General features: G+C 41.4%; 1 protein-coding gene and 1 pseudogene across 8 annotated transcripts; both read right to left on the bottom strand.

Moving 5' to 3' along the window:
- Window positions 1–326: 326 nt before the first annotated feature.
- On the bottom strand, window positions 327–11,090 carry LOC112912557 (putative G antigen family E member 3). 8 transcript variants are annotated; one of them, XM_072746403.1, is made up of 6 exons: window positions 10,973–11,074; window positions 10,784–10,821; window positions 9,955–10,052; window positions 9,413–9,524; window positions 7,211–7,338; window positions 327–1,709 (listed from the first exon to the last, which is right to left on the bottom strand). In XM_072746403.1, exons 3-5 carry the CDS (start codon window positions 10,042–10,044, stop codon window positions 7,259–7,261), a joined length of 282 nt encoding a protein of 93 aa, XP_072602504.1. In that variant the 5' UTR covers window positions 10,045–10,052; window positions 10,784–10,821; window positions 10,973–11,074; the 3' UTR covers window positions 327–1,709; window positions 7,211–7,258. The 8 variants fall into 8 exon arrangements, with proteins under 8 accessions (XP_072602504.1, XP_072602508.1, XP_072602507.1 ...); XM_072746407.1 differs by having other exon boundaries at window positions 7,211–7,335; XM_072746400.1 differs by lacking the exon at window positions 327–1,709 and adding an exon at window positions 4,375–4,489.
- Window positions 1,841–2,820, bottom strand: LOC112912556 (U1 small nuclear ribonucleoprotein C-like; annotated as a pseudogene).
- Window positions 11,091–13,841: the final 2,751 nt, after the last annotated feature.

Below are 13,841 nucleotides of genomic sequence, written 5' to 3'. Positions count from 1 at the left end.
CGTTATCCACGAGATGAGCTAAAATTAAGTTGTTAGAAGAATTTCTTGATTGGAAATTTTAGCTTTGAGTTTTATCACTTTATTTCCTAAAATAACTTGGAAGATGCTCCTCGTTTGTTCATCTTCTGCTTTGATTCCTTGGATCCCACTCATTCTTTCACTTTAAGAAAAAAACGAGTAATTGTTGCAGAGGTCTCTGTATTTTGCAGCTGTCCTTTTGTAAGAAGCACTTTTCCCAAATAAAACAATTTAAAAAAACACTGTGATTTGGGAGATCTTGATTCTTGTCTCATGGAGTCAAAGAATGAATCTCGTGGACAACGGAGTGTGAGTAAAGCAATAGAAGTTTATTAAGCAAAGATATAGAGAAAGCTCTCAGAAGTGAAAGAGGTCCCAACAGGGTTTCCACAGAGGGCTTGTAGTGGCAGTCTTTTATTGAGAACTGACTGGGAATCTTGTGGCCTTGAGATTTTTGTGCTATCTTGGTTTGAGTTAGGACTGGTGATAACATCTTTAATGGCCTACTTCTTCTTTGGGGTCAGGTTATTCTTTGTTGATCACAGATAACTGTCATAAAAAAGACCCCCCCACACACACCTAGGGCAGGGTGGTCTGGCTTGCTCCCTTGTCTCTGGTTTCCTTACACCTCAGCATTTTTGGGATTTCTGTGAGCCTGATTCCATGGCCCCCTACCTTGCCATGTTTGTCCCTAACTCAACTGTATGGTAGTGGCACAAAAACAGACACACAGATCAACGGAACAGAATACAAAACCCAGAAATGGATCCACAGCTATAGGGTCAACTAAGAAAGCAGGAAATAATATACAATGGAAAAAAGACAGTCTCTTCAACAAATGATGTTGGTAAAATCAGGCCACTTTCTTACACCATACGCAAAAATAATCTCAGAAATGGATGAAAGAGGGCAGCCCGGGTGGCTCAGTAGTTTAGCACTGCCTTCAGCCCAGGGCCGGATCCTGGAGACCCAGGATTGAGTCCCACGTCAGGCTCCCTTCATGGAGCCTGATTCTCCCTCTGCCTGTGTCTCTGCCTCTCTCTCTCCCTCTCTGTGTGTCTGTCATGAATAAATAAATAAAATATTTTTAAAAAATGGATGAAATACCTGAATGTGAAACAAGAAACCATCAAAATTCTAGAGGAGAACACAGGTAACAAACTCTTTGGCTCTAACTGTAGCACCTTCTTACTAGACATGTCTCTGGATGCAACGGAAAAAAAACAAAAATGAACTATTGGGACTTCATCAAGATAAAAAACTGCTGCACAGCAAAGAAAACAACAAAACTACAAGGCAGTGTACAAAATGGGAGAGGATATTTGCAAATGACATATCTGAGAATGGGATGGTATCCAAAATTTATAAAGAATTTATGAAACTCAAAACCCCAAAATTAAATAATCCAGTTAAGAAATGGGCAGAAGACATGAATAGACATTTTCCAAAGAAGACATCCAGACAGCTAACAGATACAAAAAATGCTTAACATCACTCATCATCAGGGAAATACAATTTTTTTTTTTTTTTAACTAAAACAGTTGACAGGGCAGGCCCGGTGCTCCAGTGGTTTAGCGCCACCTTCAGCCTGGGGTGTGATCCAGGAGACCTAGGATGGAGTCCCACGTAGGGCTCCCTGCATAGAGCCTGCTTCTCCCTCTGCCTGTGTCTCTGCCTCTCTCTCTCTGTCTCTGTCATGAATAAATAAACAAAATCTTTAAAAAATAATAAAACAGTTGACAATTTTATTTTCACATTTCACAATACAAATGAAAATTGCCTTTTTTTGGTCCCACTACTCTCCTGTAAAAACTATTCTTTCTTTGATAGGAAGGGGGAGCAAGTCTTCCTTGTTATGCTTTTAGAAAACACCCAGAGTCACTGCACCATGATCTCCTGGTGAAGTAGAACAAGTAATACAAAATGAATATAAAGAGGTTCCTGTCTCTCCTTATCTGTCTGGTCGAGTCATTCCTGGCTGAGTGGGCACCATCATGGGACGGGCAGGAGGTCTCATCACTGGGGGCCCAGGCATCACTGGCATGTGGCCTCCCATAGGTGGCCTCATTCCAGGAGCAGGTCCCACTGGCATCATCCCAGGAGGAGGAAAGCCCATCATTGGCATCATGGGAGGGCCCCCCCATATGGGGCACTGGCATCATACCAGGGCGAGGAGGACCCGGGAGACTGGAGGGGGGGTGGGATCATTCCCCCTGCAGGAGGAGGAGCAGAGAATGGAGTAGGAGGTATCTTTCCTTGTTGAAATGCAGCTGTTGTTTTGCCGATCAGGCTCTGAGCCTACTCTTCCATCCATTTCTGATAGTAGTCTTTCACATTCTCTTTGTGTTTCCTACCACTGCAGTGTGTTTTTCTCACAGATGGAGAGTCATGGGTGAGGTATGTATCGCAGTAGTCACAATAAAACTTAGACATGTTGCTCTGCAGGCCGTTGGCCACTCCGTCAAGAGATACAAATTAAAACCATGACAAGAAAAAAAAAATTAAAAAAAAAAAAGTAAAACCATGACAAGATATCACCTCACACCTCTCAGAATGGGTAAAATTAACAACACAAGAAACAAGAAGTGTTGGTGAGGATGTGGAGAAAGGGGAACACTTGTGCACTATTGGTGAGAATGCAAACTGTTGCAGACAATCAGGAAAACAGTATGGAGGTTCCTCAAAAAGTTAAAAAGTTGGGATATAGCAATTACACTACTAGGTATTTACTGAAAGGATACAACAATACAGTTTTGAAGAGGTACTTGAATTCACGTTTATAGCAGCATTGCCAACCATAGCCAAACTATTATGGAAAGAGCCCAAATGTCCACCGACTGAGGAATGGATAAAAAAGGTGGTAATATATACAATGGAATATTACTCAGCCACCAAAATGAATGAGATCTTCCCCTATGCCATGATGTGGATGGAACTAGAGTATATTATGCTAAATGAAACAAGTTAGTCTGAGAATCACAAATACCATATGATTTCACTCATATTGTAATTTTAGAAACAAAACAAATGAACATATGGGAAGGGAGCAAAAAGAGAGGGAAAGAAAGCATAAAAGTCTCTTAACTATTGAGAACAACAGGGTTGATGCAAGGAGGTAGGTGGGGTATGGGCCAAATGTGTGTGATGGGAATTAAGGAAGGCAGCTGTTATGATTAATGATGGGGTAACAGAAGACTAGCTGAGGACAAAGCAGAAGCCCAGGGCAGCACACTGACAAGTCCTTGAAACAGGCAGGGGCGGTGGGGGGGCGGGCGGGGCGGGCAGCCTGGGTGGCTCAGCAGTTTAGCACCTGCCTTTGGCCCAGGGCGTGATCCTGGAGACTCGGGATCGAGTCCCACGTCGGGTTCCCCACATAGAGCCTGCTTCTCCCTCTGCCTGTGTCTTTGCCTCTCTCTCTCTCTGTTTCTCTCATGAATGGATGCATAGTCTTAAAAAAAAAAAGAACTATGTGGGCCTACTTATACAGATTTTTTTATAATAAAGTACTGTAAATGTACTTTCTCTTATGATTTAATAACATTTTCTTTTTTTGTTTTATATTATAAACCTTTTATTTTTTATTCATTTTTTAAAAATTTTTATTGGAGTTCGATTTGCCAACATATAGCATAACTACCCAGAGTTCATCCCGTCAAGTGCCCCCCTCAGTGCCCATTACCCAGTCACCCCATCCCCCCGCCCACCTCCTTTTCCACCACCCCTTGTTCGTTTCCTAGAGTTAGGAGTCTCTCATGTTCTGTCACCGTCACTGATATTTCCCACTCATTTTCTCTCCTTTACCCTTTATTCCCCTTCACTATTTTTTATATTCCCCAAATGAATGAGACCATATAATAATGTTTGTCCTCCGATTAACATTTTCTTTTCTGTAGATTACTTTATCCTAAGAATACAGTATATAAACTATGTGTTGACTTTTAATTTTTTAAGATTTTATTTATGTATTCATGAGAGACACAGAAAGAGAGGCAGAGTTGGAGAAGCAGCCTCCCCGCGGGGAGCCTAATGTGAGACTCATCCCAGGACCCCGGAAACATGACCTGAGCTGAAGGCAGGAGATCAACCATTGAGTCATCCAGGTGCCCTGTGTTAACATTTTATGTCATTGGTTAGGATTCTGGTCAGAAGTAGCCTATTAATAGCTACATTTTTGAAATCACAAAGGATCTAGATATAAACTTGTGGAATTGTCATATTTAGCAAGGTTGCTAGAAGGAATATCAATGTACACATATATTTGTGTATACTAGCTCAATCAGAATATAAAATTTCAAAGTGATATAATTTTCAATATCATTAAGTATTGATAATAACTTTAATAAAAGATTTATAAGATTCTTTGCAGATAGTTCAAAACTTTATTAAGAGAATTTTAAGAGTCAAATATCTGCCATCAGAACAGTTTGATAGTTCCAGCTTGTTTTTGTTTACACCTGTGATTGCCCTTCACCTGTAAGACAAAATAACAGTTGGGAACATTACTTAGTAGAATTTTATTTAGATGACATTAACGGTACACAAGGGGCCACACTTTTTGTTTTATAAGATACACTTCCAAACATATTTTACTAATGTATTTTATTTTTTATTTTTTATTTTTTTTTACTAATGTATTTTAAACACACCACTCTTTTTTTTTTTTAAAGATTTTTATTTATTTATTTATGATAGTCACAGAGAGAGAGAGAGGCAGAGACATAGGCAGAGGGAGAAGCAGGCTCCATGCACGGAGAGCCCGATGTGGGATTCGATCCCGGGTCTCCAGGATCGCGCCCTGGGCTGAAGGCAGGCGCTAAACCGCTGCACCACCCAGGGATCCCCCACACCACTCTTTCTATTGGTATAAGGAAACAAAAAGGCTGTTCATGTTCAGAACATATTAAATGAAATGAACCTATTAAAAAGTAGCTACAAATGAAAGCAAAAATTCTGTGTGCTTTTTACTAAAAATCCAAGTAACACATAAAAGCACCTTGAACCAAATAAAGTTTCTAAATCAGTATTATTTCAATAAAAGAACATGAAAAAATATTCTGAACATAGGATATTAAAACAGTAATGTCACATTTGTTACTGCTTGAGTAAATAGAAATTCCAGTACTACAACTCTTTTTTCTCTATTATGCAGAAGTCCAAAAATGTTTCCTTGGTTTACTTTAGTTCTAATGTGATTGGTTAAGTAGGATAACCATTTATCCCCATTTTAACCTGTAGTCCTAGTGTGATTACGAATAATGTCTTTTTTCACACTTGACAGTGTTGAGTTTGTATAATAAATTATATAGGGAAGCCCGGGTGGCTCAGCGGTTGAGCATCTGCCTTTGGCTCAGGGTGTGATCCTGGAGTCCCAGGATTGAGTCCCACACTGGGCTCCCTGCATGGAGCCTGCCTCTCCCTTTGCCTATGTCTCTGCCTCTCTCTCTGTGTCTCTCGTGAATAAATAAATAAAATCTTAAAAAAAGAAAGAAAGAAAGAAGCTTTGAGACTAGCTCAAAGCTAGTGAGACTACATAATTTTTTATAAAAGAAAGAAATGAAGGCAGAGACTCAAAGCTAGTGAGACTATATAATTTTTTATATATATATTTTTAATTTATTCATGAGAGACAGAGAGAGAGAGAGAGAGAGAGAGAGAGAGAGAGAGAGAGGGGCAGAGACACAGCAGAGGGAGAAGCAGGCTCCATGCAGAAAGCCTGATGTGGGACTCGATCCCGGAACTCCAGGATCATGCCCTGGGCCGGAAGGCAGGTGCTAAAACCGCTGAGCTACCCAGGGATCTCCTCTGCCTTCATTTCTGACATGAAAATGTGAAGCTCATATATATTGTGACTTAGAGCATGGTAAAAAAAAGAGGAAGAAATGAATAGAGACAGGGAGGGAGAAGAAATGGGAAATAGGAATAAAAAGATACCTCGAAAAGTCAGATATTTATTTCTAAAAATAGGTGCTTTTTGGTGGGGATGGCTGGGTCATTCAGTGGTTGAGCATCTGCCTTTGGCTCAGGGCGTGATCCTGATCTGGGGATCGAGTCCAGAATTGGGTTCCCTGCAAAGAGCCTGCTTCTCCCTCTGCCTTTGTCTCTACCTTTCTCTGGGTCTTTCATGAATAAATAAAATCTTAAAAAAAATAAATAAAATCTTAAAAAAAACAGAGCTTTATTATTTTTTTTTTAAAAAGAGATTTTGTTTATTCGAGAGAGTGTGAGCCAGAGAAAAGAAGCAGAGGGAGGGGCAGAGGAGAAGCAAACTCCCCACTGAGCAGGGAGTGTGACACAGGGCTCCATCCCAGTATTCCAGGATCACCACCAGAGAGAAAGGAAGATGCTTAACTGAGCCAGCCAGGTGCCCCTAAAAGTAAGCGCTTTTGAAAAATCTTTATTAAGAATAATTCACAAATATAATTGTGTATGTGTAAAGTGTACAACACAATGATTTGTTCAATATTTACACGGTGGAGTGACTACCAGATAAATATAAGTAATTAATGAATCCATCACCTCCCGTAATTCACTAATTATGGGTGATTAAGGGTGAGATTTTGAATTAAGGGGTTCTCTAAGAGTCACACAAATTATGTTCAGCTGCTACTAGAACTTACTTCACTGCCTCAGCATATTTTATACAAACTGGTATTTATTCCAAATCATTTTGTATTTGTTAAAAGGCAGAAAGTATTAAACTGTAAAATTATTAGCTATCGGTTAAAGTACTAATACTATAAAATAAAACGTTTTCACCTTTTTTCAAAAAGATTTTTTAAATTTATTTATAGATAGAATGAGTGAGCACACTAGGAAGGGTGGAGCCAAGGGAGAGAGAGAATCCCAAGCAGTCTCTGCACTGAGCACAGAGTCTGACGTGGGACTCTATCTCATTACCCTGAAATCATGAAATGGGCCAAAATAAAGAGTGGGATATTTAGCCAACAGAACCACTCAGATACAACTGTCTTTGTCTTTATAATTCAACACGATTTGACCCAATTTGTTTCTATACCTGACTGTCTAATAAGTCAGGGAGTCAGGCATTTAGGTTCTAAACTACCTGTCAAAGTATCCTTATAGGTGAATTCTATTATGAAAGTAATAGTAATATTACACTTATATTATGAAAGATGTAATACTGAAGAAAACAGAAACCACATACTTTTAACGTTCATAATGGATCACATACCTGCTTCTGGCATTTTAATGGGCTCTAGGTTTGGAGTTTTCAGCCCTTTCACATCAGGACCATCTTCGCTTTATCCCCAGTCATTGGCTGAGCCACTTCCTGTAGTTCAGATTTCATTTCAGGCCCTACTAAAAAAAGAGAAAGGTTACAGGTTTAAGCAGTAAACATAAAATATATCTTTTTAAAAATTTATTTATTTATTTATTCATGAGAGATGCAGAGAGGGGTAGAGACATAAGCAGAGGGAGAAGCAGGCTCCATGTAGAGAGCCTGATGTGGGAATCGATCCTGGGACTCCAGGATCATGCCTTGGGCTGAAGGCAGGCGATCAACTGCTGAGCCACCCAGGTGTCCAACATAAAATATATCCAAAGAACTGATAATATTCTTTCGGTTATATGAAACAGAAGCATGTAGGCTAGTGTGAAAAAAAAGTGATGGAAAGATGGACTACACATCTTTGTTTTTCGGTATTATGATACTGTATTCCAAATGACACTTTAAAGATAAACCACACTAAATCTGTATTTCCTTTATATTACCATAGTGAGAGTAGAAAGCATCAGCTATCTAAGAAATCTGAAGCCTACACCACAGATAGGATGGTAATTAAAATGTAATTTCCTGGGACACCTGGGTGGTTCAAGTGGTTAAGCTTCTGCCTGCCACTCAGGTCAGGCAGGGTCCTGAAATCTGAAACCCACATGGGGCTCTGTGCTCAGCTCGGAGTCTGCGTCTCCCTCTCTGTCTACCCCTCCCCCCACTTGTGTGCTCTCCCTAACTCTCTTAAATTAAAAAAAATATTGTAAAAACGTGTAATATACAGAACGATTACCTGATTCTATTTGTGGGCCAATATGACAAATCCTAATTAGTGAGATCCCTCGCCTCAAAATTTTATTAGACAAAATTAACTAGTTAGATTTCAGTATAAAGTCCCTCTAACTAATGATAAATGACTCATGTATAGAACAAAGAAAAAAATAACAGCAAAACATTACTGACTAATAAACTTCTTACAATGAGAATAAAGGAAGTAGGGTAGAAAGAAATTAATGGGCTTTAATGCCAGTCATATTGTAGAAACCACTTAATGGGGAATTCTGAAAACAACCCACGGACAAATAATATCAATAATTCACTACAAGTAATTGATAAAAATGCTATATTTGGAAGGCATTCATTTCTTCTTTCATAATCATTTTAAGATATTTTTGATTTTCCTAGTCACAAAATTATTTAACTACATTTTGAAGGCACATAAAAATCATAATAATATGGTGACCCTGATACCAGTTTCCTGATGATCCACCCCTTACCAAACATACCATACCAAATGATGAATCGAACAGGGGCCATGATTCATTGAGTACTTTTCTGGAGTCTCACTCCTGGCCACTGAACTGGATTTATGCCTGTGCCAGTATTAAGTTACTTTACATCGCAGACACATTTCACTATTCAGCATTTTATACAAAACAGCTCACTTGTTTGTACAACAGTACAGATGGAAGGAATAACACAATTCTTTAAAAAAGGTTTTAGAAAAAAACCCAAAAATCTAAATTCTTATTTTAAATAATGTCTACACCTAATGTGGGGCTTCAGCTCTCGACCCCGAGTTCAAGAGTCACATGCTCTACCGACTGAGCTAGCCGGGTCCCCCAAGAACACAAACCCTGTAATGAAATCTGAATTATGTCTCCGTGTGCCAAGCAAAGCACAGTCCCCGAGCCTCCGTTTTCTCCTTTTTCAAATGGGGCTACCATCCCTGAAGCAAATCGGTTTAGCTCCACATGTTAGAAGGTATGTTGATTTGGCACTCCGCACATACTGTTAAAAGCTGCTTATGCTTTCGATGAAATGAATGAAAAGGGCACCTTAGAATGTTCTAGGAACAAATTAGACCAGTGAATCGATGTATGGCTTTGTAGTTAAACAGCGTCCTGTAATTTAGAAGACTGTTTTCAAGGACACTGATCAAATCTTGAGGACGAAGGGGAAATTCAGTACCGGGAAGGACTGCATGAAGCTGTAAACCGTACTCTCCTCTCTCTCCTCTTCCCATTTCAATCCATTTTTCGGAAATGACCGAGGTTCTCCTGGAATGTTTTCCTTCCTCCTGGTCTGGTTATGTCATAATGCATGATGCACACATACACGCCCCACCCCCATAAGCACTGTTTTTCCCTTTCCCTTCACCTTGAATAACAGGTGCTCCTTCAACTTCCTTCCCTTGATCAGGTATAATATCCTGAGTCTTAGTTGGTTTCTCCTTTGGTTTCAGCTGCTCGGCCTGTGTGGGGGGCGGTGTCTGCATACAAATAAATAGTTGTGTCGTTAACACATGCCAACAGTATAAAATATACATTACACACTTTTAGGGCAGATAATGAGTAAGTATAAAGACAGTCCCCAGACATGATTCTCTAGACTTATTCTTAAAAGTTTCTCTTCCCACACAGCGGGTACTCAAGAAGAGGTACCCCCAACCACTTGGGAGGCTACTGTAAACTCTGCTGGGGCGGACAGGTGCAATCTGTTGTTAATAAGCATGACCAAGAAGTCACAGTGTGTATTTCCACCACGGGCAGCACAAATATGGAATCCTTCGGGTTCAGAGTCTCCCTCCCTTTATCAGCCGAGGAGCTCTTATCGCTGTATCGGTACGTTTGTAGCTCATCAAAATTTCCAGAGAATGCGATGTGTGGTTAATGGGAAACATCAAATATGGCAGTACTCACAACCACACCCGCAGCTGGCTGGGCAGATCCTCGATCCTCTCTTCCTTGTTTGGATCTGGATCTGGATCTGGATCTCACACGGCCACTCATGTTTCACCCTGAAAGTAGAATCTTGGTATTTGGGAAACATACTCTAACGGAGAGGTATACCACTTCCAAGGCCAAATGTTTTGATATCTTTCCTTTGAAAATACATTCAAAACCAACCAAGGGTAAGTATACAGTACACGCTGTGGTCACACCAAATGTACTGGCTGCAAGATCATCTACATCAGCCAAGCTGGCCGAGAAATCACCTTAAGGACAGGCGAAAGAAAACACGAGGCTTAGTCTCACAGCTAGATTCCCCCACACTAAAGGCACTGCAGAGAACGCTGCCGGAAATTTAAACCTCAGTCACTGCTGCTTTTATCACATTCCCATTTACGAGGTTCATTTCCCACCCTTCAATAACGCTTTATTGGAACACAGAGAAAGAAACCGTCCTTTGCATAGTGCCTATGGTTGTCTTGGCACGGTCAAGGCAGGTGTCTATCTAGTCCCAACACAGACCCCCCGCCCCCCCGCAAGCCTTGACCCTCTGCCCAGTGCACTACCAATGTCGGGGACCCAGTTACGAGCCCACAGCCTTCCCTGTTCCCTGGCCTCTTCTACACCGCCCGGTCCGTTCCCTACCCACGGTCCCACCGAGGACCTCGGCCTCTGTGCTCTGCCGGCAGTTCCCGGTGTTTCCGAGACTCCGATAGCTCGACCAAGCCCCGCCCCCCGCCCCCCGCCCAGGCTTAAGGAACCCCGTCTCCGTCTCCCCTCCTCAGCCCACCGTCCTCACCTGCCCACGCACGACCACGAGGATGAGTGAAATGACGCCTGTGAGGAGAAGGGCGAGAGCTCCTCAGAACCTACATGTATGTAGTTAGCACGTCACAGATCTACTGCCCCGACCACCCCGAGGCCCACCGGCTCTCCCCTCATACTTGCTCACACTTAAGGTCCCGGAAGGACTGATTTGGGGACCTACCGCTTCAAGTCAGGTAGCGAGGACGCTCAGGACAGAGAGAAAGCGACCCTGTCCAGTCGATCTCAGTACCGCTCCCGGAATGGCGGGCAGCAATGCGCATGCCCGGCAACGGTTGCTCAGAGCAAGGCGCACGCGCACTGGTGGCTCCCAGCGGTGAGCGTGCGCGCAGGCCGGGGTGAGGCATTCCCGCCTGTGATGCAGAGCCTCGCCGCACGGTGTCTGCTGACGTGAAGAAATGACGCTTGAAGCGTCTGTTTTTCCAAGCACCCAATCACTCCTATGCATCCCCGACATACCCTTAGTGGACGGTGTGTCTCAGAGAAAGCGCTGAGACAGAAATGGGTATTAAACATTATAGTCCCGGGAAGCCTGGCTGGCTCAGTGTCTGTCTGCCTTAGGCTCAGGGCATGTTTCTGTTGTCCTTGCCCCCCCTCCTGTGTCTTCTCTTGTCTGTGTATCTCATGAATAAATACATAGAAGCATCAAAAAAAATAAAAACCATTTTAATCACATTTTACATGTGCTGTGATTATGCATTTCCTTCTATGGTTCTGTTTTCCATGGTACTTTAATGAATTTGCTCTGTCTGCGTGATTAGGACATTAATATGTAAGTTTTTGCTTTGTTCCTGCACGTTTAAATCTGTGGATTGGTATATAATTTCTCAGTTTGCTTCTGTAGTCCTTCAGTGTGTGTATGGTTTAGAATGTTCTGTAGCTATTTGTCCTTCAGAATTAAGCTACTCTCACCTTGGTGTTTAGTAATAGTGATTATGCTCCCCATGTATTGTACTTCCTACTTATCAGGCAAACACTGCGTAAGCATACTTGAGTTTTTTGAATAAGTGTCAGGGAAAGCCCTATCTGCCAAGAACCGTAGTAGCCTTGACAGTGGCAGGGCTGATGTAGAAGTTGGTGTAGAGAAGGTCATTCAGTGTTGAGGGAATGTGTGATTAAAATTGGGTAATATTACTTATAGAGGGCCGCCTCGGTGGCTCTGTGGTTGAGGGTCTGCCCTCTCCTCAGGCATGATCCCATGTCCTGTGATCGAGTCTCACGTTGGGCTCCCTTCTGTGCATCTGCTTCTGCCTCTGCCTATGTCCCTGCCTTTGTCTGTGTCTCTCATGAATAAATAGATAAGATCTAAAAAAATAAGAGTGATAGAATGGTTTAGGTTTAGTGGATACAGCCATGCAAGAACATTAAGACAAATTTTCAAAATTCTGTGGTTGAAAAATGTCATTTGGTACTTTTTATTGTAGAGCTGATGGATCCTTAAGGTAGTTCCTGAAATAGGCAATAAAGTTATTTTCAACTTTTTTCTTTCTTGGCAAGAGATTCTTGTGATAGCAAAATTATGTTGATGAAGACCATAGAATCATACACTCTTAAATGTATCTAGGAAGTTGTGTGTGTGATTTCCTTATTGTTTGCTTCTATATAACTTATCAGTGGAGTGTTTGAAGTAGTATATGGAAATGACAGAGAGGAAGAGGATCCTGAGAAGCAAGTAGCTTTTGAAAATTAAATTAGAATATATTTTTAAGCTGACTCATATATTTTATCCAACTGGGCCTAACTTAAAGAAATACCTTGTATTGGGAAAGGTATGTGTTTGTGTGTACGTGTGCATGTCTGTGAGTGTGTGGGTGTGTGTTTGTTGAAAATTGTTTGAAAAGCACTTGTGGTTCTTCTTTTTAAAATGAGAGCAGTCTTAATCCCTAATTTTTTATTTAGTCTATCACACACACACACACACACACAAACAGACACACACACATACTTTTTTTCAAACAAAGACACTATCATTACCAAATTTTACTTTCCCACCCTCCTTATCTCTATTTTTAGTGCTGTGCACTCAGGAAGTAACAAACAATAAAGTGAGAGATTGTGACTTCTCCTCTTAACACCTAGCTAGCAGATGGCAAAATTCATGTCATCCCATGCATGGATAGTTTATAGGTCATGAGAACCTGGGCTTTGTTGATTTCTGAATTGCTCTGCTCCAACTTCAGGGGGCAGGCTTCAACCTGATGCCAGTATTTAACTTTCTGAATTGCTCTTGTGGACTTTAAGGGCTGGCCCACTGAAAGAATTCATAGGCCCGTATTTGCATGTGGATAGAAACAGGTTGTGGGGTAGCTCTTGATGTCACAGAAAGTATAAAAGACATTGTATAGATCAGAAAAATTGCCCGATAGGTGACCCAGAAACTCTCTGGCTGCTAAACAAGGAGCTACAGCTAGGACTCACAGCAGCCCCTCTTTCTGCAGCAGGGCTGCAACTTCCCACAAGACCAGATGCTTCCTTTCATCCAACCAAGAGAATCTAAGAACAAACTTAAATCCCTATGGGACTGAGGGACAATATGCAGATTCAGGGCAGTGGCATTTCCCAGAGGCCCCTAACATGCTGACATCTAAGTTTAACCTGCTTGGTGCTTAAGGTCAAATTTATTCCCCACCATGTGCAATGCAAACCTCACACTTGCCTCATAAAATGGGAATACAGTAGGGAAATGGGGTCCCTTAGCTACAATCCAACAATGTATGGCATTCAGCTGCAGTCCAGCCCAAGCACAGCTCTCCACAAGATGCCAACTATCCAAGAAGTCATATGCAGCTGATTACTCTTTCGCTGGTGAGTTCCCATCGGTGCCAAGTGACTTCTGACTTATGTAAAACAGACACTGTTATCTGAATTGTTTTAAAGTTTTATTTCAATCCCAATTAGTTAACACACAGTGTTATTTTAGTTTCAGGTGTACAATATAGTGATTCAACAATTTCATACATCACCCGCTGCTCTTCATGACAAGTGTAATCTTTAAACTGTGTATCTGAATTTTTTTCGTGTGTCTGAATTTT

The sequence above is a fragment of the Vulpes vulpes genome, unplaced genomic scaffold, assembly GCF_048418805.1.
Source record: "Vulpes vulpes isolate BD-2025 unplaced genomic scaffold, VulVul3 u000000693, whole genome shotgun sequence".
NCBI lineage: Eukaryota > Metazoa > Chordata > Mammalia > Carnivora > Canidae > Vulpes > Vulpes vulpes.
This window is presented reverse-complemented; position numbering and strand designations above follow the sequence as displayed.

What these genes read in the sequence shown, in the direction of transcription:
- LOC112912557 (XM_072746402.1), bottom strand. Translation starts at nt 10,044, where the DNA reads ATGAGTGGCCGTGTGAGATCCAGATCCAGATCCAGATCCAAACAAGGA. An exon ending in AGCCAGCTGCGGGTGTGGTT is followed by an intron (nt 9,525 to 9,954) that starts GTGAGTACTGCC and finishes ATTTGTATGCAG; the next exon opens with ACACCGCCCCCCACACAGGC. An exon ending in AGGAGCACCTGTTATTCAAG is followed by an intron (nt 7,339 to 9,412) that starts GTGAAGGGAAAG and finishes CTCTTTTTTTAG; the next exon opens with TAGGGCCTGAAATGAAATCT.